The 25,673-nt window shown below is 40.9% G+C and overlaps 1 protein-coding gene across 1 annotated transcript in view; it reads right to left on the bottom strand.

The window, feature by feature from the left end:
- Positions 1-25,053, bottom strand: part of LOC134346351 (NACHT and WD repeat domain-containing protein 2) — a 30,585-nt gene extending 5,532 nt beyond the window's left edge. Inside the window, exons 1-7 of the mRNA XM_063047699.1 lie at positions 24,868-25,053; positions 21,868-22,067; positions 17,790-18,214; positions 16,583-16,737; positions 13,514-13,722; positions 7,294-7,433; positions 2,151-2,264 (exon numbers count right to left, since the gene is read on the bottom strand). Coding sequence (XP_062903769.1) covers positions 2,151-2,264; positions 7,294-7,433; positions 13,514-13,722; positions 16,583-16,737; positions 17,790-18,214; positions 21,868-22,067; positions 24,868-25,024 — 1,400 coding nt within the window. The 5' untranslated portion in view covers positions 25,025-25,053. The remainder of the gene's footprint in view (positions 1-2,150; positions 2,265-7,293; positions 7,434-13,513; positions 13,723-16,582; positions 16,738-17,789; positions 18,215-21,867; positions 22,068-24,867) is intronic.
- Between the last annotated feature and the right edge of the window lie 620 nt (positions 25,054-25,673).

The raw sequence follows: 25,673 nt of genomic DNA, 5'->3' as shown, positions 1-25,673 counted from the left end.
AAGAGAAACAGATGGGGTACGAGGGGGAGGTGGGGCCTAGCGGAAGTTAGAGAAGTCAATGTTCATGCCATCAGGTTGGAGGCTACCCAGACGGAATATAAGGTGTTGTTCCTCCAACCTGAGTGTGGCTTCATCTTTACAGTAGAGGAGGCCGTGGATAGACATGTCAGAATGGGAATGGGATGTGGAATTAAAATGTGTGGCCACTGGGAGATCCTGCTTTCTCTGGCGGACAGAGTGTAGATGTTCAGCAAAGCGGTCTCCCAGTCTGCGTCGGGTCTCACCAATATATAAAAGGCCACATCGGGAGCACCGGACGCAGTATATCACCCCAGTCGACTCACAGGTGAAGTGATGCCTCACCTGGAAGGACTGTTTGGGGCCCTGAATGGTGGTAAGGGAGGAAGTGTAAGGGCATGTGTAGCACTTGTTCCGCTTACACGGATAAGTGCCAGCAGGGAGATCAGTGGGGAGGGATGGGGGGGACGAATGGACAAGGGAGTTGTGTAGGGAGCGATCCCTGCGGAATGCAGAGAGAGGCGGGGAGGGAAAGATATGCTTAGTGGTGGGATCCCGTTGGAGGTGGCGGAAGTTACGGAGAATAATATGTTGGACCCGGAGGCTGGTGGGGTGGTAGGTGAGGACCAGGGGAACCCTATTCCTAGTGGGGTGGTGGGAGGATGGAGTGAGAGCAGATGTACGTGAAATGGGGGAGATGCGTTTAAGAGCAGAGTTGATAGTGGAGGAAGGGAAGCCCCTTTCTTTAAAAAATGAAGACATCTCCCTCGTCCTAGAATGAAAAGCCTCATCCTGAGAGCAGATGCGGCGGAGACGGAGGAATTGCGAGAAGGGGATGGCGTTTTTGCAAGAGACAGGGTGAGAAGAGGAATAGTCCAGATAGTTGTGAGAGTCAGCCTGAAACGTCGACTGCGCCTCTTCCTATAGATGCTGCCTGGCCTGCTGCGTTCACCAGCAACTTTGATGTATGATGCCTATAGTTATCTGCCTTACGCCTACAACCTTTTTAAACGGTGGTAACATATTTGTTGTCTTCCAATCCATCAGGATCTGCCCAGAGTCCAGAGAATTTTGGTAAATTATCACAAATGCCTCTACTAGAGCTTCCACCATTTCTTTCAACCCTGGGATGTATTCCATCAGGACCAGAGGACTGTTTACCTTTAGGCCCACCAGGTTGCTCAGCTCTGTATATTTAGTAACAGAAATTCCATTGATGTCCTCAACTCCTATCACATCTATAAATCTCTCTTTTGCATGCTTGGTGTGTCCACCACCATGAAGACCAACACAAAGTAGTAATCCAAAACCTTGGCCATTTCCACATTAACCTGTATTAGTCCCCCCTTTGCACCTTCCAAGGGACCTATGTTCACATTAGCCAGCCTTCTTCTGCATCATAATTATAAGAACTCCTACAATTTGCTTTTATATTTTGTGTTCATTTATTTTAATAGCTTATTTTCCCTTTCTTTATTGCCTCACTTCTGGTCGAAACCTTGTTCCAGTCCGGATACAGGATCTCGACATGAACTCATCCCTTTAGAGCAGGAGTTCCCAACCTGGGTACATGAACCCTTTGCTTAATGGCATTAGTAAAATAGATAGATAGATAGATAAACTTTATTGATCCCGAGGGAAATTGGGTTGGGAACCCATGCTTTAGAGATCCCAGGGGATCAACATCTTCCCGGATGCTTTTTTCTCCATTTGGACCCATCGCAGGCGAGCAAATTTCATAAAGGATAACAAATTTTCTTTTCAAGGAACACTGCAAACATCTTTTAAGTATTATTCTTACTTCCTGGAAAATTTCTGTCATGATGGAACTTGGTGTGGAGTGTTATCTAGTGTCAGACATGGACATGATATGGACTGCCCATTGGTGCTGAGTGTGAGCACTAGTACTGGTTTGCTTATCTTGCCAATGGAATTGGAAGACTTTCCTGAGGCAATGTTGATGGTTTCTCACCAATGGTTTGAGGAATTTTGCTATTGGTAGACCTGTTCCTATGGTGCATTCCAATGAAGTTCGTTAAACATCTGAGCTCCGAATCAGCTCTGTTTTAAAGACTAGGCATTATGAAGTTATTAGTCACTGATATAATCCATAAAATCTCTGAAAGACTCACAGTGTGTGACAATGCTGCACATGCTCCAGCATCTCCTCCTGGGCCCAGCTCTTGGCTGTGTTGCAGCTACTTTCTGCCCCTGGCAGTATCTCAGCATCCTGTGAGCTAACCGTCCTTTGAGGAAAATGTTGAAGGTTGAATAGTTAGCACAATGTATTTCATCAATCTATATAAAATATTGAGCCAAATTTAGAGTCATCAAACATGACAGCACAGAAATGGGCCCCTTGGCCCACCTAGTCCATGCCAAACTATTATTCTGCCTGGAAGCACAAAATCAAGCACTCTTGCCAAAACCAGATAAAATATTTATCTACTAAATAGCAGAAGATAAGTTTAATTAGTCAGACATTCAGCAAAATGATCATGATCTGAACCTCTCCCACAAGAAATAATTTTAAATGAAGCACAGAATTGGGGATGTAGAGGCTTGAATGAACAGTGGGTTTAAGGAGTGATGCCCTTGAGACCAAGAACCTTTAATAAGGATCCTGGCCATGCAAAATGTTTGATGGTAGGTCAGAGACTATGTAGCCCACATCACCACTCTTCAATCACTGAACTACTATTTCAGTGAGATCCCTTGTTTCTGTGGTGGGTAGTGATCCCATACCTAAACAGAGGTGAATAAATGGTGGTGTCAACTTATGCACCCACTCATACTTTTCCCACTGAGTGGAAATGGTTTAATATTGACTAATTATATTTTCAAAAATATTTTTAATGTTTTGTTTGCATAACTCATGCTGATTTCATACTGTATATTATATGTAATATGTAATGAGAAATGATAAGCTAGGCATCAATTCTGGTTTCTCCCTTCCATCCCACCCGAAGATGATTGAATGAAAATCACAAGAGTTTGCTCTTAACTTCTAACATGTCTGAATGACGTCCCAGACATATTGCCACCCAAGAATTGGTTTGTTTCTGTTAGAAGCATGCCTTTGATCTCGCACAAAGGATTCACATTTATCAGGAGGAAGCATTTGTAGAACACTGAGGTTTTTTAACTAATGAGTCTTCAAATCATACGAGAAGAATGCTCTGAAGATACAATTCTCCACAATTACAAATAACAGTGGGGAGAACTTTTTATATTAATATTTTATATACATTAGAAATGTAGTTATAATTTAAAAGGATGTTCACAGAAAAACCCCTTATTTTACAGAAGAAGCACATATAAAATAGTCTGATGCAGTTATAAGGACAAAATTACCATTTTGTGAAACATAAAGAACATTTCATTTTAAGATGATTTTCACCATTCTTCAGTATGTCCAAGGCATAGGCTTCAATCTTGAATGCTGACCTTTTTACTTAATTTGGTGAATTTTCTGTTCTTAACCCTAACCCTTTATAATGGGGGTTCACGAGCAATATTAATTTGGTTACCAATTAGAATAATTGCCAGTGGTTTTTGATCTATGCAATTACTGCCACAGATGCACAGAAATACGGGTTTGAATCAAGAGCAAAGCCTTCTCTTCTAAAAAAAGTTTTACCTATGTAAATCAGAGTTCTCATTGGATTTTATAAAGAGCATTTTATGTGTTGGCCATTGGACACACTAAGCTTTGGAAATATCACTCCAGTTTTGCAAGAACAAGGGTATTTCAATGATAAATGTGTATCCTGATATATTCTAATTGTTATTCAAATTCTAGCAAGGCACTGAAAATGTAGGGCAGCAGTCAGAAGGGCTGTTTTCATAAAGAATCTTTGGCACACAAACAGGCCATTTAGTCTGACAGGACAATGCCAATGTTTGTGCCCCTTACTTGCTCTGCCACTCATGTTTATCAAAACTGATTAGTACAATCCATCCTTGTGTGCTTATTCAGTTCCCCATGCCCCCTTGGATTCATTTGAAATGCAACATCTGAAGGGCAAGTCATCAACTTGAACAATAAATCACTTCTAATATTAAGTAAAAATGAGTCAAGAGAAAATTGTTCTTTAGTTCACAGGTTAAAAATGCACTGACTGTGTATTCTCTGCTCCTGGAATTTAGTTCTAATGAAATTTTTATTATTTATGAACATTTTATTCTATTTTCACACTTTAAACTCTAAGCTTATTTTATATAATACTTTATTCTTATAATTGTTGAATGTTGTTGTTTTTTGTTGCATGTCACGCCAACATACCATAGCAAGTTCCTAATACATGTCGATGTATATGGCAATTCAAATTGATCCTTGAACCCGAAGCCAACGGAGAACGTTACACAACTGTGACATTGTGATGCAATTAGGCTTGAAATATACAGTACATCCTCAGGAAATCTGAGGATGTGAATCCAAAGGGGACCAATATTCTTGCGGGCAAATTTAATACAGCCGTTGGTAGTGGTTTATACTAATATGGCAGGGGGATGGGAATCAGGATGATAGAGTTGAGGATGAGCCAGTAGCTTTACAAGTAGATGACAGGTATAACGTGAATGTAAATAAGGACAAGCCGATGACTGGATACAAATGCAGACACAGCAAAGAGTTAAATTGTGCCACAGAGGCAAAATTCAAAAGGACGAAGAATGCTGGACTAAAGGTGCTGTATTTAAATGCGCGTAGCATTTGGAATAAGGAGGATGAACATGTGGCGCAATTAGAGATTGGTCAGTACGATATTGTGGGCATCACTGAGTTGCAAGGGTTAAAAAAAAGAACTGTGATGGGAATCATATATGGGCCTCCAAATAGTAACCGAGATATAGGGTTAAGATGGGAAAACCACGTTGAAGTCAGATCGCAAGAGAGAGAATTTGTTGTATGCCTATGAGATGGCTTCTTAGAGCAGCTGTGCTTGAGCCTATTCGGGAAAGGGGAATCTTGTGCCGTGTGATAACCCAGATCTTATTAGGGAGCTTAACATAAAGGAATCCTTAGGAGGCAGTTATCATAATATGATTGAATTCATACTGCAATTTGAGAGGGAGAAGCATAACTCACAAGTATCAGCATCACAATGGAATAAAGAGAATTACAGAGGCACGAGAGAGGAACTTGCCCAGATGGATTGGAGGAGGATATTGACGGGGTTGACGGCAGAGCAGAGATGACTGAAGTTTCTGGGAATAGTTCACAAGGCGCACGATACATGTGTTCCATGGAGGAAGAAGTTCTCAAATGGCAGTGGCTAACAAAGGAAGTTAAGGACTGCATAAAAGCCAAGGAAAGGGCGTATAAAGTAGCAAAAGTGAGTGGGAAGTTGGATGATTGGATGATCCAACAAAAGTTAACTTAAAAAGCCATAAGAAGGGAAAAGATGAAATATGAGAGCAGACTAGCTAATAATATAAAGCAGGAAACCAAAAGTTTTTTCAGTTATGCAAAGAGTAAAAGAGAGGTGAGAGTTGATATTGGACCACTGGAAAATGATGCTGGTAATGGGGGACAAAGAAATGGCATATAAACGTAATGGGTACTTTGAATCTGTCTTCACTGTGGAAGACACTAGCAGTGTGCGAGAGGTCCGTAAGTGTCAGGGAGCAGGAGTGAGTGCCATTGCTATTACAAAGAAAAAAGTGCTAGGCAAACTTAAAGGTCTTAAAATGGATGAGCCACCTGGACCAGATGGACTACATCCCAGAGTCCTGAGAGAGGTTGCAGAAGAAATAACAGATGCATTGGTCATGATCTTTCAAGAATCACTTGATTTGGGCATGGCCCTGGATGACTGGACGATTGCAAAAGAAAGGAAATTATAGGCCAGTTAGCCTAACCTCAGTGGTTGGCAATGTGTTGGAGTCTATGATTAAGAATGAGATTTCGAGGTGCTTGGAGACTAATGATAAGTCAAAGTCAGCATTGTTTCTGTAAGGGGAAATCTTGCCTGACAAATTTGTTAGAGTTCTTCAAGGAAGCAACACGCAGGATGGACAAAGGAGAGGCAGGAGATGTCATTTACTTGGATTTTCAGAAGGCATTTGATAAGGTGCCACATGAGGCTGCTTAATGGGATAAAATCCTATGGCGTAACAGGAAAAATACTGGCATGGATAGAGGAATGGTTGACAAGCAGGAGGCAGCGAGAGGGGATAAAAGCGGCCTTTTCTGGTTGGCTGTCGGTGACGAGTGGTGTTCCTCAGGGGTCAGTTTTGGGACTGCCACTTTTCACATTGCTTGTCACAGATTTAGATAATGGAATTGATGGCTTTGTGGCAAAGTTGCAGATGATACTAAGATAGGTGGAAGGGTAGGTAGCGCTGAGGAAGCAATGCAATTGCAGCAGGACTTAGACAAAGTGGAAGAATGTACAAAAATGTGGCAGATGGAATACAGTGTTGGGAAATGTATGATAATGCATTTTGTTAAAAGGGACAATAATGCAGACTATTATCTAAATAGAGAGAAGAGATGCAAAGAGGCTTAGGAATCCTCATGCAAGACTCCCGGAAGGTTAATTCACAGGTTGAGTCTATGGTAAAGAAGGCAAATGCAAGGTTGGCATTTATTTCAAGGGGAATAGGATATAAAAGTGAGGAGATAATGCTGAGCCTTTATAAGACACTAGTCAGGCCACACTTGGAGTATTGTCAGCAGTTTTGGGCTCCATATCTCAGAAAGGATATATTGCCATTGGAGAGAGTCCAGAGGAGACTCACAAGGGTGATTCTAGGAATGAAGAAGGTTCAATTCCACATGCGGAGTGTTTGGCAGCTTTGGGCCTGTACTCACTGAAATTTAGAAGAATGCAGGGGGATCTCTTTGAAACCCACTGAATGTTGAAAGGACAAGATAGGGCGGACGTCGAGAGGCTGTTTCCTATGCTGGTGGCATACAGCACTTGAAGGCACTGTCTCAAAATTGAGGGGCAACCCTTTAGAACAGAGGTAAAGAGGAGTTTTTTTTAGCTAAAGAGTAGCAAATCTGTGGAATGCTCTGCCATAGATGTTGTGGAGGTCAAATCCGTGCGTATATTTAAGGTGGAAGTTGATCATTTCCTGGACGGTCTGGGCATCAAAGGATTTGGTGAGAAGGCAGGTGCATGAGGTTGAGTGGGATCTGGGATCATCCATGATGGGATAGTGGAGCAGACTCCATATAGCCTAATTCTGTTCCTATGTCTCATGGTCGTATGAAATAGATTGAAAATTGTAATTTCTGATACAGTAGAGCGAGGCAGAAGCACTGACCTGTTAAAATGGGCAATGAAGGTCTTTCGAAAATCATTACACAGATGCTCTGTGTAAAAAAAGTGGGACCTGTTGAGCTTTGGATTGATTCCATCCCGACCCCAGCTGACCTTGTACTCATAAATATTGGTATGACGAAGCTATCGGGCATAAAATTTATCATTACTTCACAAGCTGAATAAATCAGCTACAAGAGAACATTATAAGACCATAAACTAAAATTAACATTTAACTCTATCAATTAAAACCAGATACAGTAGCTTACCAGGAACTTCAAGGGGATGAATGAGAATTAGAAACAGAAGAGGACTTCCCCTGAAAACTATGTACCAAACAAAATGCATGCTGGGTCAATATTTATTTCTAATAGTACTAACTGAAGCAGAATGTTGTTTTGCGCTCAACTCTCTTTTCTGGAACCAAAAGTACTATTCATTGAGCGCCTCGGTAAGTAAATATTGAAGGATTTTCTCCTGCATTTTTGAATATTTACTTAAACATAAAAACATCAGTTGGCCCCTGGTCACAGTGGAGGTTAACTAAAGAGATGGAATATTGGCCTCCCAAAATAGACAAACTCCAAGAGGACCACAACTTACTTTGACATAGGGTTTGTTGGCTTGTGTGCCTCAATGACCCAGAGTGCTATGTTGGTTAGAATCAGAGCCTCGTGCTTTGGCTCTTGGTAGGGTCACCCACACCAAACAGGTCAAAGAGTAGAGGCCAGACTAAAAGTGATCCACCAGTCCTCCAGGTTTGGGGAGTCAGCACAGGGCTAACAATTCTGAGCAGTAAAACAAAATTGTTACAGAAACAGCATGAAGAATCCTACATCTGTGTGCAATGGTATGGACAGACAGAGATCGAGGACCTTCATTGCTGCCCTAAACACCAGTGTCGTAACAGCAGTAAATAAGTAAGAAATAGACAAAACAAGTAAAGCTCAGTGGGGAGATATGCAAGGAATGGAAAGGTTGTCAGATCATACACAAAGTTACCAAAGTGTATAACACGCAAACACGAGGAAATCTGCAGATGCTGGAATTTCAAGCAACACCCATAAAAGTTGCTGGTGAACGCAGCAGGCCAGGCAGTATCTATAGGAAGAGGTACAGTCCACGTTTCAGGCTGAGATCCTTCGTCAGGGTATAACAATTAGGTTTAAGGACACTGATAATAAAAAGTAGTATGTATCATATATTAAAGGGATGTAAATGGTTCAGTTGACTACAGAGCTACCATATTTTTTTAAAATCCATCTTGTTCACTTATATTCCTCAGGACAGAAAATCTGCTATCCCTATCTTGTCTGACCTATATACGAGCTGACAGTTATGAGATCAGCTCTTAACTGCCATTGGCTGGATCCAGCAAGACACACAACTTTAAAGCAGAAAAGGAATAACATTGGATCTGCCTAAGTCCTGAAGGGATGTGGGGTGCATTTTGGGAACTGGTGGGTTAGTAAGTAGAATTTTTCTGTGGGACCTATGTGTGACAAATTTGATTTTCTATGGCACAACAACATGAAAGATGAAGATTTCCCAGGACACTTTTCTGAGCGGTCTTTCGAGTTCTACTTAAGGCAGACCTGGACCGTGCCTCTTTATTTGTCTATTTAAGCACCAACTTCCAGCACTCCCTCATTTTGACATGACCCTAAACTGCCAGGTGCCCATTTAACAAGTCCAATGCAGCTGGCCATGAGATGAATGTCGCCATTACCCATCTCTGCCATGCAATCAAACACCATCTGCATTTACTAATGTTGTCTCGAAGACCCCCTCCTATGCATTAAATCACTGCATTAGCAAATCACAACATTAAGCAGACATTCCAAATGAATTCAAACTGTGTCCATTTCCCTGTAACAGTTTGTCTATTGAAAATACCTTCAAACCACTCGAGTGTATTTATTAGTTGGTGGATTTAAATAGAATATTTACCTAAGAGTTGGCAAGCAGAGCATTACAGAAGAAACACTATAGCCATCAATTATGAAAAGCTGAAATGAATATGGTCTATTGTCCAGGTGTAGAAAAGTAAATCCAATTTAGATAAGTGTTGATATAATTCTGTGGCTGTAAATCATATAGTGTAGTGTACTGTTCCCAAAGACAAACAGCTGTCACTTGCTTCCTTTTAACACCGTCTTTCTTCTCTTCCATTGTACCAGGAACTAAACACACCAGGTGGTGTTTGTTTCTAGAGTCTGATCCCTCTCCTGTACCATTAGCTGATTGCATCTGTCACTGCAGGAAAGACCTTCTCACTAACTCAGGATCCCCGGATTAAGGACAGCAAAATTTCATTGTTCTTGTTTGCACTGCAGGTCTGAATTCAATCCTCACCTTGGGCACTGTCTATCTGTAGTTTGCACATTTTTGTACGGCTGTTTGAATTTTCCTCTGTATGCCCCTGTTTCTTCACACATTCCAAAAACACATGGGTTGGGTGTTGAGAAGTTAGTCACTTTAAATTGCCCTAGAAAGAGAGTGAAGGGACATTTGATGGGAATTTTGTGAGAATAGGTTACAGGAATAATTAATAAGGGATGGGATTGCACTATGAATTGGTAAAGATTGTTATTGTCGCTTTTTTTTCTGCGAGTGAGGGGGTTGGGGATTATTATTGTCGCTGTTTTCTCTGTGGTTGAGGGGGTCAGGGATTGCTGCTGTTTTTTTCTGTGAGTGGAGATTGTTACTGTGACTGTTTTTTCTGTGAGTAAGGATTGTTACTCTCACAGTATTATTTCTGCAAGGGAGAGAGGATTTGATGCTATTGTGGCTTTTTTTCAGCAGGGTGTGGATTTTGGGGTCTGCAAGTTTTCTTCTCTTTTTCAAGCCAGGATTGGGGTTGGGGGTGAGAGTTGATGTTTTTTCTTCCATCAATCCCATGGTCTTTCTGTATTTCATGGCTATCTGGAGAAGACAAATATCAGAGTTATACTGTATCTGCATAATTTGACAATAAAATGAACCTTTGACTCAGTGGGCTGAGATTCAGCTTCCATGTCAGAAGTAAATCTAGTAATGTAGATGGGAGGAAGGAAGTATATTAAATAGATGGGAGGGGCAATTTTATCTTATCTCAGGAGCAAATTTAGTCAGTTAGATTTCTTCATGACTCTCATCAAATGCACCATTCTGCCTCTTTTCCAGCATTTTCTATTCACTATTAGATCTCAAGCTAGATCTCTGCCATTGAGTGGGAGCAATCAGGTATGTTGCAAACCCTTCTCACCAATCAGATAATGACCCATCTTTCTATTTTTAAAACCAAAGTTAGATAATCTCACATTTCTCCACATTATATTTCATTTTCCAAGCATCTTCCCTCTCGCCTGCGACTTTGCGTCCACCTCACAGCCCAAATACCCCAACCTAATTTTTGTGTCAGAGATAATAATTGCCTGGCACTAGATTATGGGGAACTCAGTGATAAAATGACATTGAATGTTAATAGTTGGGTTTTCTTTTATTGGACACAATTATTGATGAGCAATTTTGTGGGGTGAAGGGTTATTGGCCAATTATCAGCCCAAACGTTAATGCTGAAAATCCAAAAACTGCAGACACTGGAAATCTGAAATGAAAACAGAAATGCTGTACAGACTCAGCAGGTCAGACAGAACTTCCAGAAAGAGAGACAGAGTTAATGTTCCAGGTCAAAGCCTCTTCATTAGAACATTGTGAAAAAGAAAACAAAGTAGTTTTAAGTTGGAGAGAAGATGGGGAATAGACGTTTTTGGACAAAAGGAATAGCTCTGATACAGTGAGACTAGGGTTGCCATGGAGATAATCTTAATGGAGGATATCTAGTCAATGGGTTGATGGAGGAAGTTAGAGAATGTGAATAATGAAAAACATAGGGTACGCTCAGTAAGTCGGATGGAAAGAGGGGAAAGAGAAAGGCCTGAGACCATTCTGAAGTGGCAGAACCCGGGCCGAGAGCAAAGAATGACCCAGGTTTGAATAGTTTAAGCGGTGGGCCAGATGGTAAAGGTCCAGGTGCTGGGGTTGGAGGTGAAGGATGGGCCATTTTAGATTGCTACTCCTCGACATTTACTCAGCTCTGTGCTGAACTGCGGCTGTTGCCTGCTCCAGAATTGGTTGTAGTGACACCTGCCTTCGTGTCTGTGGACTCACTTTTGTAAACTTCAGTTCTGACTGCTATTTGCTTACTTTGTTTGTACGATTTGTTTTTTTCCCTCTGTACACTGGGTGTTTGGTGGTCTTCCTTTTTTAAGGCGATCTATTCTGTTTCTTTGTTTTGTGTCTGCCTGCACTGTTACAATGAAGTCTTATGTCAGCTTGATGAACAGTAGCATCAAAGTCTATGCGCAGGTATTTGCACTTAAGTGCAACTTTTACACTTAATAACAATTTCTAAAACCTCATATAACTTGCCCTGTCTGTGTCAGAACTGAGCAATCCACTTAAGAATTCAGCTCAGTTTTCCTCTCTCCTTCAGCACAGCCTGACCTACAGGGCGCATGCTACAACTCAACATTTGCAGAGTTGGTAACCCCAGCCTTTCTTTTTCAGAGATATTCATCCCCTTTGTCTATCCTCCTCTCCCTAATATCCCCTGTAACTTAAGACCAACTTGTTTACTCTCATACCAGTTCTAATTAAGGGTTTCAACCTGAAATGTGAGCTTCAGGACATTAGATTTAAGACAGAGATGAGGAGAAACTAGCTCTCCCAGAGAGTAGTCAATCTGTGGAGTTCTCTGCCCGGGGAAACAGTAGGGGTTCCCTCATTAAATATATTTCAGACGGTTAAATATTTGAATAGCATTGAAATTAGGGTAATGGAGAAAGGGCAGGTAGGTGGAGCTGAGTCCGTGACCTTATTGAATGGCAGAGCAGGCTCGCTGGGCTAGATGGCCTTCTCCTGTTCCTATTTCCAATGCCTTTATGTTCTTTCCAGAGATGCTGCCTGATCTCCAGAGTGCTCTCAATATTTTCTGTTTTTATTTAAGCCTCAATGTTCACAGGGACTAATCCAAAACGTTATCTATTCTTTTTCCCCACTAATATTGCTCTCCAGATTACAGCATCTGCAGTCTCTCACCTCTCCGTCATCTGAATTGTGTTTTTTACATTTTTGTGGAATTGAACATTGGGATGTTCAGCGATGAGAACACAAAGCCTGACTTTAGGAAGGCCATTGAAGAAGATGGTTGAGCCAAAGGCACTACAGTACTGTTGAAAAGTCTTACAGTCAAAATAAATATATATAGCTAGGGTATCTAAGACTTTTACACAGTACTATATTTTCACTGTGGAGTGGAAAGCGAGTTTGTAAATCTGGTGGTGGCAAAGGATATTGGGAATGGCGAGGGTGGAGCACAGTGGGGGCGGGGGGGGCAGGAACTGGCACGGGTGCAGATACACTCGGCCCTGAGACACTATGCAAGGTCATTTGATTCCAAACAATGGGTTTATTGATCAATACAAAATGTCTGTCTGTTGCTATCTGCTCCCTTCCCTCTCTGTTCACCTTTTCCCAACCATGATTCCACTCTCACTGTCCCTTTTCCAATCTCAATCCACAATAGGTTTCCCTTCATTCACGTGTCATGAAATTTGCTCTTTTTGCGGCAGCAGTATAATGCAATACATAAAACGACAACAGTACTGTGTAAAAGTTTTAGACATCCTCTCTATATGTATGTGCCTAAGATTTTTGCACAGTACTGTACCTTGAGGATTCTAAGCTATTCTAAACTAAGCTATTTGACCTCCAACAACCATATTCCTTTGGGCAACCAGTGGAATACTTTCACCTTGATTCCAATTGATATTAATTTTATAGTGCTTCTTGATACCTGCTCTTGTCAGATCTAGTTTTACAGACTGACCACTTCAAAAGTTGATCTGTTTCATGTTGAAGATGAGGAGGAACAAGATGGAGCATAGGCAGCTATAATGGCCACAGTGTTTTACATTATCATTCAATTGGCTAAAGTTTGTTTGGCAACTGTCAGAAAGAAAGCATAACTATGAACCAATTCATCTTTCAGCTAAACAAATAGTCAGAAGTAATAACTGAAGGGGTAGAGAGAAGACAAAAGATAAATAACATGAGAACAGATACAAGACGGATTTTTAATGGTTCCTGTAATAACCGGTACAGTTGCATTTTACTTTTGGTGCCAGATAGCAATAATATAATCCAATAACACAAATAGTTAAAGATTAACAACTTCTTACCCTGGCATGGATGCTTTCCACAAATTTTTTGTGGGCTTTCCACACAGGTACATTCAGCTGTCGTTTCCGTGGTAAAATATCAATGTAATCTGAAACTTTCTCACTTGAAAGATTGTACTGAATGTCGGTGATATACCGTTTGAACCAATGGCAGTGGTTCTCTGGAATTTCTTTGGTCTGCAGTCCCTGTTTAACCTCCTGTTCTATAACTGAGGTTAAATTATATGAAAGGAAAACAACAGAAGCTTAATTATGTATTTTTATTATAAAACACATTGACTATTTATGGATTAAATAACTAATAAGAATGGTAATGGCTAAAAGTTACATCATAGTTTACATAAATCCTTGAGCAGATTTGATGGACGGTGGTTAGCCCATATGAGAACAGGAGAGATCAAATCTGAGAAAGAAAGAAGACAAAGACTCAGAGTTTCTGAGTTGCTTGAATATTTAAATACTATCGAGAATGTCTGGGCAGTCAAGGAATGGATTTGCTAATTTAATTAAGAAGAGTCATTGTATTGTGAGTGGGATGTGGCATTTTAAAGAACTTGAAGCATGGAGATGTATAGCTTGAGGAAACAAGACAGAGAAACTTCACTGGAACACAAACTTTTTTCAGCATTTGATAGAATTGGCGCAGGGATGACTTATCCTCCCAGAGATAACTTTATTGAACTGCAGGTGCAAGGGGCCAATAGCTTATTCCTGATTATATTTTATTTTCACTAATTAATTCTAATCAGGGGGTATAGTCTTAATAACGAATCAGAGGTGATAGTATCAAAAAAAGGTCCAGATGTTCAAGGGAAAGCAACATGAAAGCATGCAACAAAAAATATTCAAAATGCAACAAAGGCAAAGGAGGATGAGAGGTCAATTGATAGAGGTAATTAAGACAGGAAGGGGCATTGTTAGATTGGACTTTCAGTGCCTTTTCCCCAGGGCGGAAACGGCTAATATGAAACGGCTAATATTTTAAGGTGATTGGAGAAAAGTATATGGGGGATATCTGAAGTAAGTATTTTATTTTTTATACGGAGAGTGGTAAGTGCATCAAATGCACTGTTAGAGCTGCTGGTAGAGTCAGATATATTAGGGACTTTTAAGAAATAGGGAATTGGGTGAAAAAAAACGGAGGGCTACGTGGGAAGGAAGGTGGTGATTGATCACGGGGTAGCTTAAAATGCAACCTGCATTGTGAGATGAAGGGCCTGTACAATGTCATACTATTCTATGATCTAAATCACTAACTTACTGGTGAAAATGTTTTTTTCTCCTTGTTTGTCTTTGCACAAGAGGGCTATGGAGACAGTCAATGAGTATAGATTTTTGTATATTAAGGAAACCACGGGATATGGGATTTCACAAACACAAGAGATTCTGCAGATGCTGGAAATCCAGAGCAACACACACAAAATGCTGGAGGAACCCAGCAGGTCTGGCAGCATCTATTGAAATAAGTAAACATTTGATGTTTTAGGCCAAGACCCTTCATCAGGACTGGAAAGGAAAGGGGAAGAATCCAGAATTTAAAAAGAGGCAGAGGGAGGGGAATGAGGGCAAGCTGGAAGATGATAGGTGAATCCAGGTGGGTGGGGAAGATGGGATGAAGCAAGAAGCTTAGAGGTGATAAGCAGAAAAGGCAAAAGGCTAGAGAAGAGGCATCTGATAGGACAGGACAGTGGACCATGGGAGAAAGGGAAGGAATGGGGGCACTGGGGGAGGTGATAGGCAGGTGAGGAAAAGGGGTAAGAGGTCAGAGTGGGGAATAGAAGAAGAGGAAAGGGGGATGAGGAAAATAATTCACCAGAATGAGAAATCAATGTTCAGGCTATCACGTTGAAGACTATCTAGATGGAATATGAGGTGTTGCTGCTCCACCTAACAGTGGCCTCATTGTGGCAGAAGAGGAAGCCATTGACATGTTGGAGTGGGAATGGAATAGGAATTTAAATTGTTGGCCACTGGGAAATTCTGCTTTTTGCAGATGGAAAGGAGGTGCTTTAAAAAGCGATCCCCAATCTAAGTCAAGTCTCACCAGTGTAGAGGAGGCCACATCAGGAGCACCAGATACGGTAGGAAACCCCAATAGATTCACAGGTGAAGTATGCCTTACCTGGAAGGACTATTAGGGGCCCTGAGTGGAGGTGACAGAGGAGCTAAATGGACAGGTGCAGCACTGCTTCTTCAACTTGCAGTGATAAGTGCCAGGAGGGAGATTAGTGGAGAGTGACAAATGGGCAAGAGAACTATGGAGGGAGCAATCCCTGTGGAAAGCAGAGAGTTGGGGTGGGGGTGCGGAAAGGTAAAGATGTATTTGAAGGTAGGATCCCATTAAAGATGGTGAAAGTTGTAGAGAATGATGTTTTGGATGTGGAGGCTCATGGAGTGGTATGTGAGGACTTGAGGAACTCTATCCCTGTTAATGGGGGAGGACAACGTGGTATGTGATAATGCTGGGTAACTGGAGATGTGGGTGAAGGCAGCATCAATGGTAGAGGAAAGGGAAACCCTGTTCTTTAGAGGAGGAGGACATTTCTGATGTCCTGAAAAAAAAAGCCTCATCCTGGGAATTGATGTGACAGAGACAAGGAATGGAGAAAAAGGAATTGCATTTTTACAAGATATACAGTGGAAAGATGTGTGGTCAAGATAGCCATGGGAATTGCTAGGTTTATAAAAGATATTAGTAGACAGATTGTCTCCAAAAATGAAGACAGAGATTAAGAAAGGGGAGAGAGCTGTCAGCAGTGGGCCAAGTCCAAGGTATGGGTTTGTACAGGAAAATGGTGCTGAAGTAAAAGATACTCGCATTGAATTGCAGGTGCAAGGGGTCAATGGCTTATTCCTGATTGTAGTTTTTTCACTAATTCCAAAATTGTTGCCAAACCTTCATTCATACTTGTCTTTCCAACAAATATTTAATGATGGGATATGAAACAATGTTTTGTAAAATCAATTAGCAGTTTGGAAAAGCTGCATAGTTCATCTAATATGACATTGTTATGATTATTCTTATTATTTCAGATATAAATCCATTACTGCTGACTCTTCCACCATTACCTGTTTCAAGGAGATTTGAGGCTGCTTTTTCGCCGAGGGCCAAAGGTGCATATTCCTGAAGAATGCTCCATAGCTTCCGGGAAGAATTAGACCAGTTATTTCTTGCTTGTAGTCTACGGGAGGAATCCTTGCTGTAAAAGTCTTTGAAGTGTGCACTGCAAACCAAAGCAAAACTCATATTAAACCATAAGATATAGGGGCAGAATTAGGCCATTTGGCTCATCGAGTCTGCTCCACCATTTCATCATCGCAGATCCATCTTTCCTCTCAGCCCCAGTCTCCTGTCATCCCCCACCCCGTGTCCCTTCATGCCCTGACCAATATTAGCATTTATCATTATTTGCACTTAGCATGAAAATGTTTATTTCTGAATTTGTGTAAGAACCAATCAAGAAAAATATAATTTTATGATGTAATACAGGGAAGTCCAGAGCAACACTCGCAAAATGCTGGAGGAACTCAAGCAAATCGGGCAGCATTTTAAGAGGAGAATTTATTCTTCTGGATAGATGCTGCCTGACCTGCTGAGTTCCTCCAGTAGTTTATGTGTATTGCTCCTGAGTCATTGAGTGTTTGATTTCATTCTCAAAATTATGAAAACCTGTGAGTCCCCTTATGGTCTCTACTGACTCAAAATTTATGTTTCCATATTCCAGTGATATGGTACAGTGGGTTGCATGGGCTCCTATTGTGCATCATTTCATTCTAGCCAGGATCCAAGATGCCGGGGGCTGTTAAGAGTTAAATTATTCTAATGCCACATACTGCTTTCGTAAATTATTGGTGGCTAATCTATGTCTTACAAAATTCTATAAAATGTTTATCCATAGTCAATAATTTGCTCAGGTGGTTTTCAAGTGTATCGGATGAATGCAGAGCTGAAGCTTTACCTACATGCAATATTAGACAGGTAACAACTTGCATGAAATAAACTGGGAGAGATGGGTGCTGATTTCTCTTTAGTGATTTAAAACTGAACATACTTATAGTACATGAGTTAGGCTGATTTGCACAACAATTACTCAATAATTATGGTCTAGACGTTGTGTGTTGTAAATGAGGATACACAAAAGCACTGCTTCACAAAGAAGTCTATGCTTTATAAATTCTCTCAATGCCAGGAAGCTCTTGGAGCTAGGCCAGTTTGTGAGTCACAGGTCTGATCTTTCAACTTATTCCTGCAATTGCTCCTCAGTTTTAAACCAACCTGATTGGCTGAAGTCTGTAAACACTGGGGATGCAATTTTCATCCAACTTGTACCACTGTTGAAGAAGCCCAATAGCTTTTCCAAGGTCCAATGCAGAGTATGGTGTTCTCATGGCTGGGTCACTTGTGTCATTAGTCTGATGGTAATGTGCAGATAGAGTTACACTTCCATCATCATCACAGCTTCCTGACAGCCCCTCATTAAATAGATTAGAGCTCTTGATTAGGTCGAGTTCCGTACAATGAGACTCCCCGTGCAATCCAGGCTCTTCGGTCAGAGTACGGGGTTCAGGATTGTGAGTTACGTGTGTCTGTTTTGTCGTCTCCATTCTTTCCTTTTCAATGCAATTAAAAATAGCTTCAAAGTCATCTTTAATTATGGTATCAGGAAGGTAAGCTGAGTCATGCTTTTGTCCTATTAAGAGCTGCATGAGTGAAAAAAAAAGGCTTTATTGTCCATCAGCTTCACAAGCAATCCTGTTCAAAATGAGAGGTGAATCTAATCACCATGTTAAATTACAAATTATGGGACATGTTAGGATTGTGTAGTTGATCTTACAACAGTTTTGTCCAACACGTCATCCAGACCTGTCTCAGACGCACACAAAAACACAATGCAGCAGCAGTCACTTTGTGCAATATTGAAAAAAAGGGGAATTTGTGAGTCATAAACAAGAGAAAATCTGCAGATGCGGGATATCCAAGCAACATGCACAAAATGCTGGAGGCACTCAGCAGGCCAGGTAGTATCTACAGAAAGAAGTACAGTCAACATTTAGGACAGAAACATTGACTGTGCTTTCTTCCATAGATAGTGCCTGGCCTGCTTAGTTCCTCCAGCATTTTGTGCGGATTTGTGAGTGAAAGTGCATGGAAATTAGAGCCAAAAACAAACCAGCTTGGGAGTATACACAGATCAGCCATGATCTTACTAAAGTACTGACTAGGCTCAAGGAGTCAAGTTGATTATCCCTGCTTCTAATTGAACTACCAGTTGCAAATCATTTCATCTCCCCTCCCTGTTCCCACTCCAACCTGTCTGTCTTCAGGCTCCCACTGCAATGTGAGGCCAAGCGCGAACCCAGGGGTACAGCATCTCATATTCTGTATGGGTGGTCTAAAAACCAAGGACATGAGCATTGAATTCTCCATTTTCAGATAACCTGCACTCCCTCTGATCCTTTCTCCTTAAGATCCACTCAGATGGTCTCTCAACCCTTCTTGCAAACATGAAACATCCCCATGTATGTGGTTTCTTTCTATCAACACACTGACGCCCCTCGGTCCTTGTTCATCCATCCCCTCCACTCTCTCTACTGTTCCCACCTGCTCAGTATTATCTTGTTCTACTCACCTTCCTTTCTTTCTTATCAGGTTCCATAATCTACAGCCCCTGGTCATCTCCATCTCCCAGCCTTCTCTACCACTTCCTTCCCCAACTTACTCCATTTGCCCATTAATCTCTTCTCATTTGGCTCCACCTAGTGCTTGCCAGCTCTTGCCTTAATCCTCCCTGCCATCTCTTCATAATGGCTATCTCCCCTCCGTACACTCAGCCCTAACGCAGGGTCTCAACCTGAAACACTAAAAAGCTGACAGGACAGTCAGGGTTAAGGTTAGGACCTCAGTTATGGTCACTGTTCACAGACTGCTCCCCATTGCGGGATTCCCTCCATAGTTGCTGCCTGTCTCACTGAGTTCCTTCAGAAGCTTAATTTTTGCTCCAGTTCCCAACATCTGCAGTCTCCGATGTCTCATGTATCTGCTTTATGTTACAGCAGTCTTGTGAATTGTACTATATATGTATGTTGTTCTTTGCCTTTTACACTAAAGAAGGACACTTGCAGACATGAGGAAGTACACACTGATTTCAACATTGTCCAGTATATTATTAAACTCTTGAGTATGACATGCAGTCACTTGCACCAATCCTCATTTATCTTTCTTTATCTTTCTTGTCACTATTAATCAGGCTTTTGTTCTGTACTATGATAAACTATTTTTCAGTTTGGTTGTGTATGCTCTCAGTCCTTGTGCAATGTGATACCTCTTCCTCCACAATGTCTATTAAAAAAACACAGTGGGCTGAATCATACTTGATCCAACCCACGTGGTTCCCACTCATATGTTGTGGTCTTACCGCCTTGGCTGTCTTGCAAAGGGGAGCAGTTTGTGAGAAGTGACCATAACTGAGGACCTGACCTTATCCCTAACTGTTCTGTTAGCTTATTGACATCTCATTGCTGTCAAAAATCTTTGAATTGCTTTTACATGTCTTTGACAAGTAGATATATTTATAAACAGTTTAAAAAAGATGTTAACGATTTAAAATACACCATGAAGAATAAATTTACTGAAAATTAAGCAAAACTGTTAAAAATCAAATGAAAATGAAGTCACATTATGTATGCCAGGCTGCCCAGCCCTAATGTTTAGCCATTGGCATCTATACTCCAGTTTGTTCTTGAACTCAGTATTGAAATATATAGGCACACATGTCAGCAATGTCCTGAACTGCTCACTGCACTTAGCTGTTGGTCTTAGATCAGTTTGTTACAACTGTGAGGGGATCGAGGAGTGCCCCTATTAACTGATTGAAGAGAGATCGAGAGACATTTATCATTGATGGTTTGTTTGGAAAGGAGAGAGAGAGACAAAGTTATTTACCACCGATATGTTGCTTTTGGAAAAGAGAGAGAGAGAGACGAAGATTAACAGTTGGACTGTCACTTTAAGGCATTGGAAGTAACTTTGGATTTCTACTGAGTTTGGAGATAGAGACAGCACCAAGCAGCTCGAAGGTTGCTATGGTGACCAAAGGCTGGTTGCTGATGTTACTTTCAAGGACAGGTTGCCTGCTTGTGTACTTCTTTGCAGACAAAGGAAGGAGGGACTCTTTGAATGACAGGTGATGCTCAGCCTGGAGAAATAAATGGGAGGTCAGATGATACAGACCTCAGGACACATGATCTGGACACTGAATGAGCATTGTTATGCCCGCAGAGAAAGTGGGTTTTGGAGGATCAATCAGGCGGATTGATCCAAATTGCTATTCCAGTTTGAAGGAGAAGGGGTTGACTGGTGGGGAGTTGTCTATGTGTCCACCCTCGCCTGGGTGATAGCTCCACCACAGAAGGCCAGCCCCCTGGTTAAAGTCACAGTCGGTGACTTGTGAAGGATTTCGGAGGACGACGAGTAGATCGATGGTATCAGCTCACCTGAAAACTCAACTCACTCTCTCTCTCTCTCTCTCTCCATCACTACTCAACTAAATACCACGAACTGAACTGAACTGCACTTTACCCAACATGGTAAGACTGTATCTTTTTACCCCTAGACTTAAAGAAGCTTGGTTTTTTCATACATATATATTCTACACTTACTTTTATATATAATCATTGTTAACCTGTTTGATTTATTTACATTTATATTACTGTATTGCATAGTTACTAATAAATATTAGTAGTTTATAGCAATACGAGACTCCAAAGTGTTTTCCATCTCTGCTGGTTCTTAACCCCCATCACGGGGTACGTGACACATAGAAACATAGAAAATAGGTGCAGGAGTAGGCCATTCGGCCCTTCGAGCCTGCACCGCCATTTATTATGATCATGGCTGATCATCCAACTCAGAACCCAGCCTTCCCTCCATACCCCAACTCACTATTTTCATTAAATGACAATGGGGAACAGGAGGGTCATCCACCAGATAATACAACATTGTAAACACAGGAGATTCAGCAGATGCTGGAAGCCCAGAGTAACAAAACACAAAATGCTAGAGGAACTCAGAAGAACAGGCAGCATCTATGGAAAAGAATAAAGAATCGATGTTTTGGGCCAAGACCCTTCATCAGGACTCCATTACATGCACAATGTTACATTGTTCATGCAATGGTTCTGGAAGTTACTGAACTGAAAAAAAACTCAATAAGAAAGTAACAACGTGTTAAGCTTTGGACATGCCATTCGGATATTGCACAAGGCAGGTCCATGTACACTGATGAAAGCATAAATCATGCAAACTCTGACAGAGTATTATACACTGAGTGACAAGTTGCACACAGAATACTTACAATGAAGTTGACACCTTCTGATTTTTGGCACTCTTTAAGCACCTCAAGATGTAGATGGGCCATTGTATGGTTGTCACTAATTCCATCCTTCACTCCCCACCTGAGGTCAACCATCACGATGTCATAACCTCTTTCTTTACAGTATGTGTATAGTTGTGGATAAGCTCCCTTCATTAGTGCATTTCTTTCATGCTCTGTATCTGGAATTTCAAATCCAAGTCTTTTTAAAATTCTGTTGCACTTTATAAAAACTCACAAAAATCAAGGAGATCTATATCGATACATAGAATATTACAGCACTGGAGAGGCCATTTGGCCCGCAATGTTGCACTGATTCATTAATCTTTTAAAGGCATTTAATGTGTATTAATAGGAATATGTAAACAAGAGCCCACTGGTCATCTGTCTAGGCCATACTCAACCCTCAAGCTACATCCCAAAACTTCAAAGTTCAGAGTAATTTTATTATCGAAATATGTATATGTCACCATAACTACCCTGAGATTAAGTTTCTTGTAGGCATTCACAGTAAGTACAAAGAAACACAAGAGAATCAATGAAAAACTATACACAAACTAAGATGGACAACAACCAATGTTCAAAAGACCATGTACAGGGCAATTACAAAAAACAATATCAAATATTAATAATAAATAAATAAATAATATTGAGAACATGAGTTGTAGGGTCCTTGAACGTGAGTCCATAGCTTGTGGAATCAGTTCAGTAACAATTGACTTTTCACAATTCAGACAATTAACTTACTACGTTGCTGCCTGTGGGAGTTCCTTGCATTGCAATGCTCCCTGCATTACACCTGTCTATACTTAAAGATATTTCACGGCTGCAGCATACTTTGATATGTCCCCAGATTACAAAACAAAAAGCTTTATAAAAGCAAACTTCTTTTTCTTGTACATAAAGGTCTTTTGTTCTTCCTTGAGTTGAAATTAAACCAATCCTCTAGAACAGCACTGAGAGAGCTCTGTTTTATTACCAACGATGTTGTTTAGCCCGGAACTGAAAACAATGAAGTCGAAAAGAGTAGGGGAATGGGACAAAATAGAGAGTTATAAAGAGTCCAACTACCTTAATTCTGTACTGTAAAATTCTATCATTCCATGAACATTAATTCACCTGGATATCACAAGCAATTATGGATTAATGTTCTGAAACAGTAAGTTTACAAGCCACTGGATGGGCCACATTTGGACCGTTTTATGCAGTTCAGGTCATTACACTGGAGAAAGTGTCCAGTTCTGGTCACCTCACTATAGGAAGGATGTGGAAGCATTGGAAAGGGTACAGAGGAGATTTACCAGGATGCTGCCTGGTTTAGAAAGTATGCATTATGATCAGAGATTAAGGGAGCTAGGGCTTTACTCTTCGGAGAGAAGGAGGATGAGAGGAGACATGATAGAGGTGTACAAGATAATAAGAGGAATAGATAGAGTGGATAGCCAGCGCCTCTTCCCCAGGGCACCACTGCTCAATACAAGAGGACATGGCTTTAAGGTAAGGGGTGGGAAGTTCAAGGGGGATACTAGAGGAAGGTTTTTTTCCTCAGAGAGTGATTGGTGCGTGGAATGCACTGCCTGAGTCAGTGGTGGAGGCAGATACACTAGTGAGGTTTAAGAGACTACTAGACAGGTATATGGAGGAATTTAAGGTGGGGGCTTATATGGGAGGCAGGGTTTGAGGCTCGGCACAACATTGTGGGCCGAAGGGCCTGTACTATGCTGTACTATTCTATGTTCTATGTTCTAAAAAAAATTTAATTCACCATGATATTTTCTTCACTGGATGACTTTAGTTTGGGGGAGAGATTAGATAGGCTGTGCTTGTTTTCTCTAGAGCAGGGGTTCACAACCTGGGGTCCATGGTCATAAAAAGAAAACCCCTGCTCTAGAGCAAAGCAAGGTGAGGAATGACATAATTATATAAGATTATGGCAGGTGGATTTCTTTTCCCCATGGTAGGAGTATCAGAAACAAGAGGGGACTGTAATGCACTATGCTCTAGAGGTTTAAAATGAGAGGAAGGAGTTTTAAAAGGGATTTGAGAGGTAATTTTTTTTAAAGCAGAGAGTGATTGATATCTGGACCACAGCCAGAGGAAATGGTGGACAAATACATTCGTTATGTTTAATAGGGATTTAAATGGACACCTAAACAGGAAAGAGACCCACCTTGTCTAATACGGGCAAATGGGATGAGATTAGAAGGACAAAAAAAATCAGAATGGATGTGGCGGGCCCAAGGACCTGTTTCTGTCCTCTGCAATGTTGGTACTCATCATGACTAAATTAAAAAAACATGGATTCTTTTCCTCACATTTTTGAACAAATCTCCAAAAGTGCACTACAAAACCAAATGTAGACAGAAGATAGAACAGTACAGCACACAAAGAGGCTCTGTGGCCCTTGATGTCTGTGCCAAGCATGATGCTAATTTAAACCATGTCATCTAATTCCCTGCCTATTCGTGGGCCTGTCTAAATGACTCAGAATTATTGCCAACTCCCCTGATCATGTATTCCAGGCACCTACCACTCCATGTGTGAAAAAAACTGGCCACATTATTTTTTTAGCTTTACCTTCATGTCTTAAGCTATGCTCTCTAGTTATTTAGTAGGCATAGTTTTAGATAAGAGGGGCAAGAGATTTAAGGTAAGAGAAATCCATCCTGGCAAAAATACTTTAACCACATATCCTGTCTATGCCTCTCATATTTTACATATTTGATACCAGGAGATTTAAAACAATTCAAGTAGACTGCCTTTAACTGGTATTTATTGGAAACTGGCACAATATAAAATGTCCACAAGACCAGTTTCATTATATTAAATATGCCTCATCACAACTTGAAACATTTTTATCCCTATTTTTATTCACTTTCACTTCAATGAATTTGAAATAGGAAGCGATGTAGCTGGGGCTGCTGATCTCCATCATTCATCGTACGTACATTACTGCAAAGTCAAAATGTCAGACACAATTACCTTTGTAACCACCGCAAATGTAAATCATTAATTTTTTCTTCTTGGGCGAGTAGGCAAGATTGATGTTTCCTTTCATTATTTCATTTACAGGATCATGATCTGCTGGAGGGTGGTCTTCTTGGGCTTTTGGGTCCTGAAGGCTGTTGGAGTCTCCCATATATTCCCAGCTTAAAATGTTCTCAGTGGTTTGTCCTTTATGTTTTAGTTCAGGCATTGCTAGACTTTGGTTTGGACAGTCTGTTAAGCACGTACTCTCATTGGCCTGAGAATGTCCTGACTGTCTGGTCCCTGAACATCTTGACCCATCAGTGCTTGAAATTCCTGTTTGCTGTGTTTCAGAGCCCCGGTCTTTCTCCACATTACTACTGGAAACTGATGCTAAACTTCCTCCCTGACGATCAGCCAAAGCTGAGGGTGCCAATATCTTACAGTTTTCTTCCTGACTCACTCCTTCTTTCAGTCTTGGTTCTCCTCCTTGTATTAATTTGTTTACCAGACTAGCGGACAATATACTCTCACAATCATCTGTTGGATTATCCTGGATCCGAGGTGATAGGCAGATGTCAGGTTCAAATACGGAAATATTACTGCACTGTAAAACAAAATTGGAATAGTTATACTGATGAGCCATCACAGCAAAACAGGTGGAATAGTTAGATCAATGAGGGATCAAATAAGTGTAATGGGTACACAAGAGACAGATATTGGAATCTGGAACATACTTAGAATTAATTATTGAGATGGTAATAACAGAATATTAGTCGAGGAACAATCTGACCTAAAGGTTAAAGATAATCTTTACCTGT

This window comes from Mobula hypostoma, chromosome 5, assembly GCF_963921235.1.
Source record: "Mobula hypostoma chromosome 5, sMobHyp1.1, whole genome shotgun sequence".
In the NCBI taxonomy this organism is placed as follows: domain Eukaryota; kingdom Metazoa; phylum Chordata; class Chondrichthyes; order Myliobatiformes; family Myliobatidae; genus Mobula; species Mobula hypostoma.
This window is presented reverse-complemented; position numbering and strand designations above follow the sequence as displayed.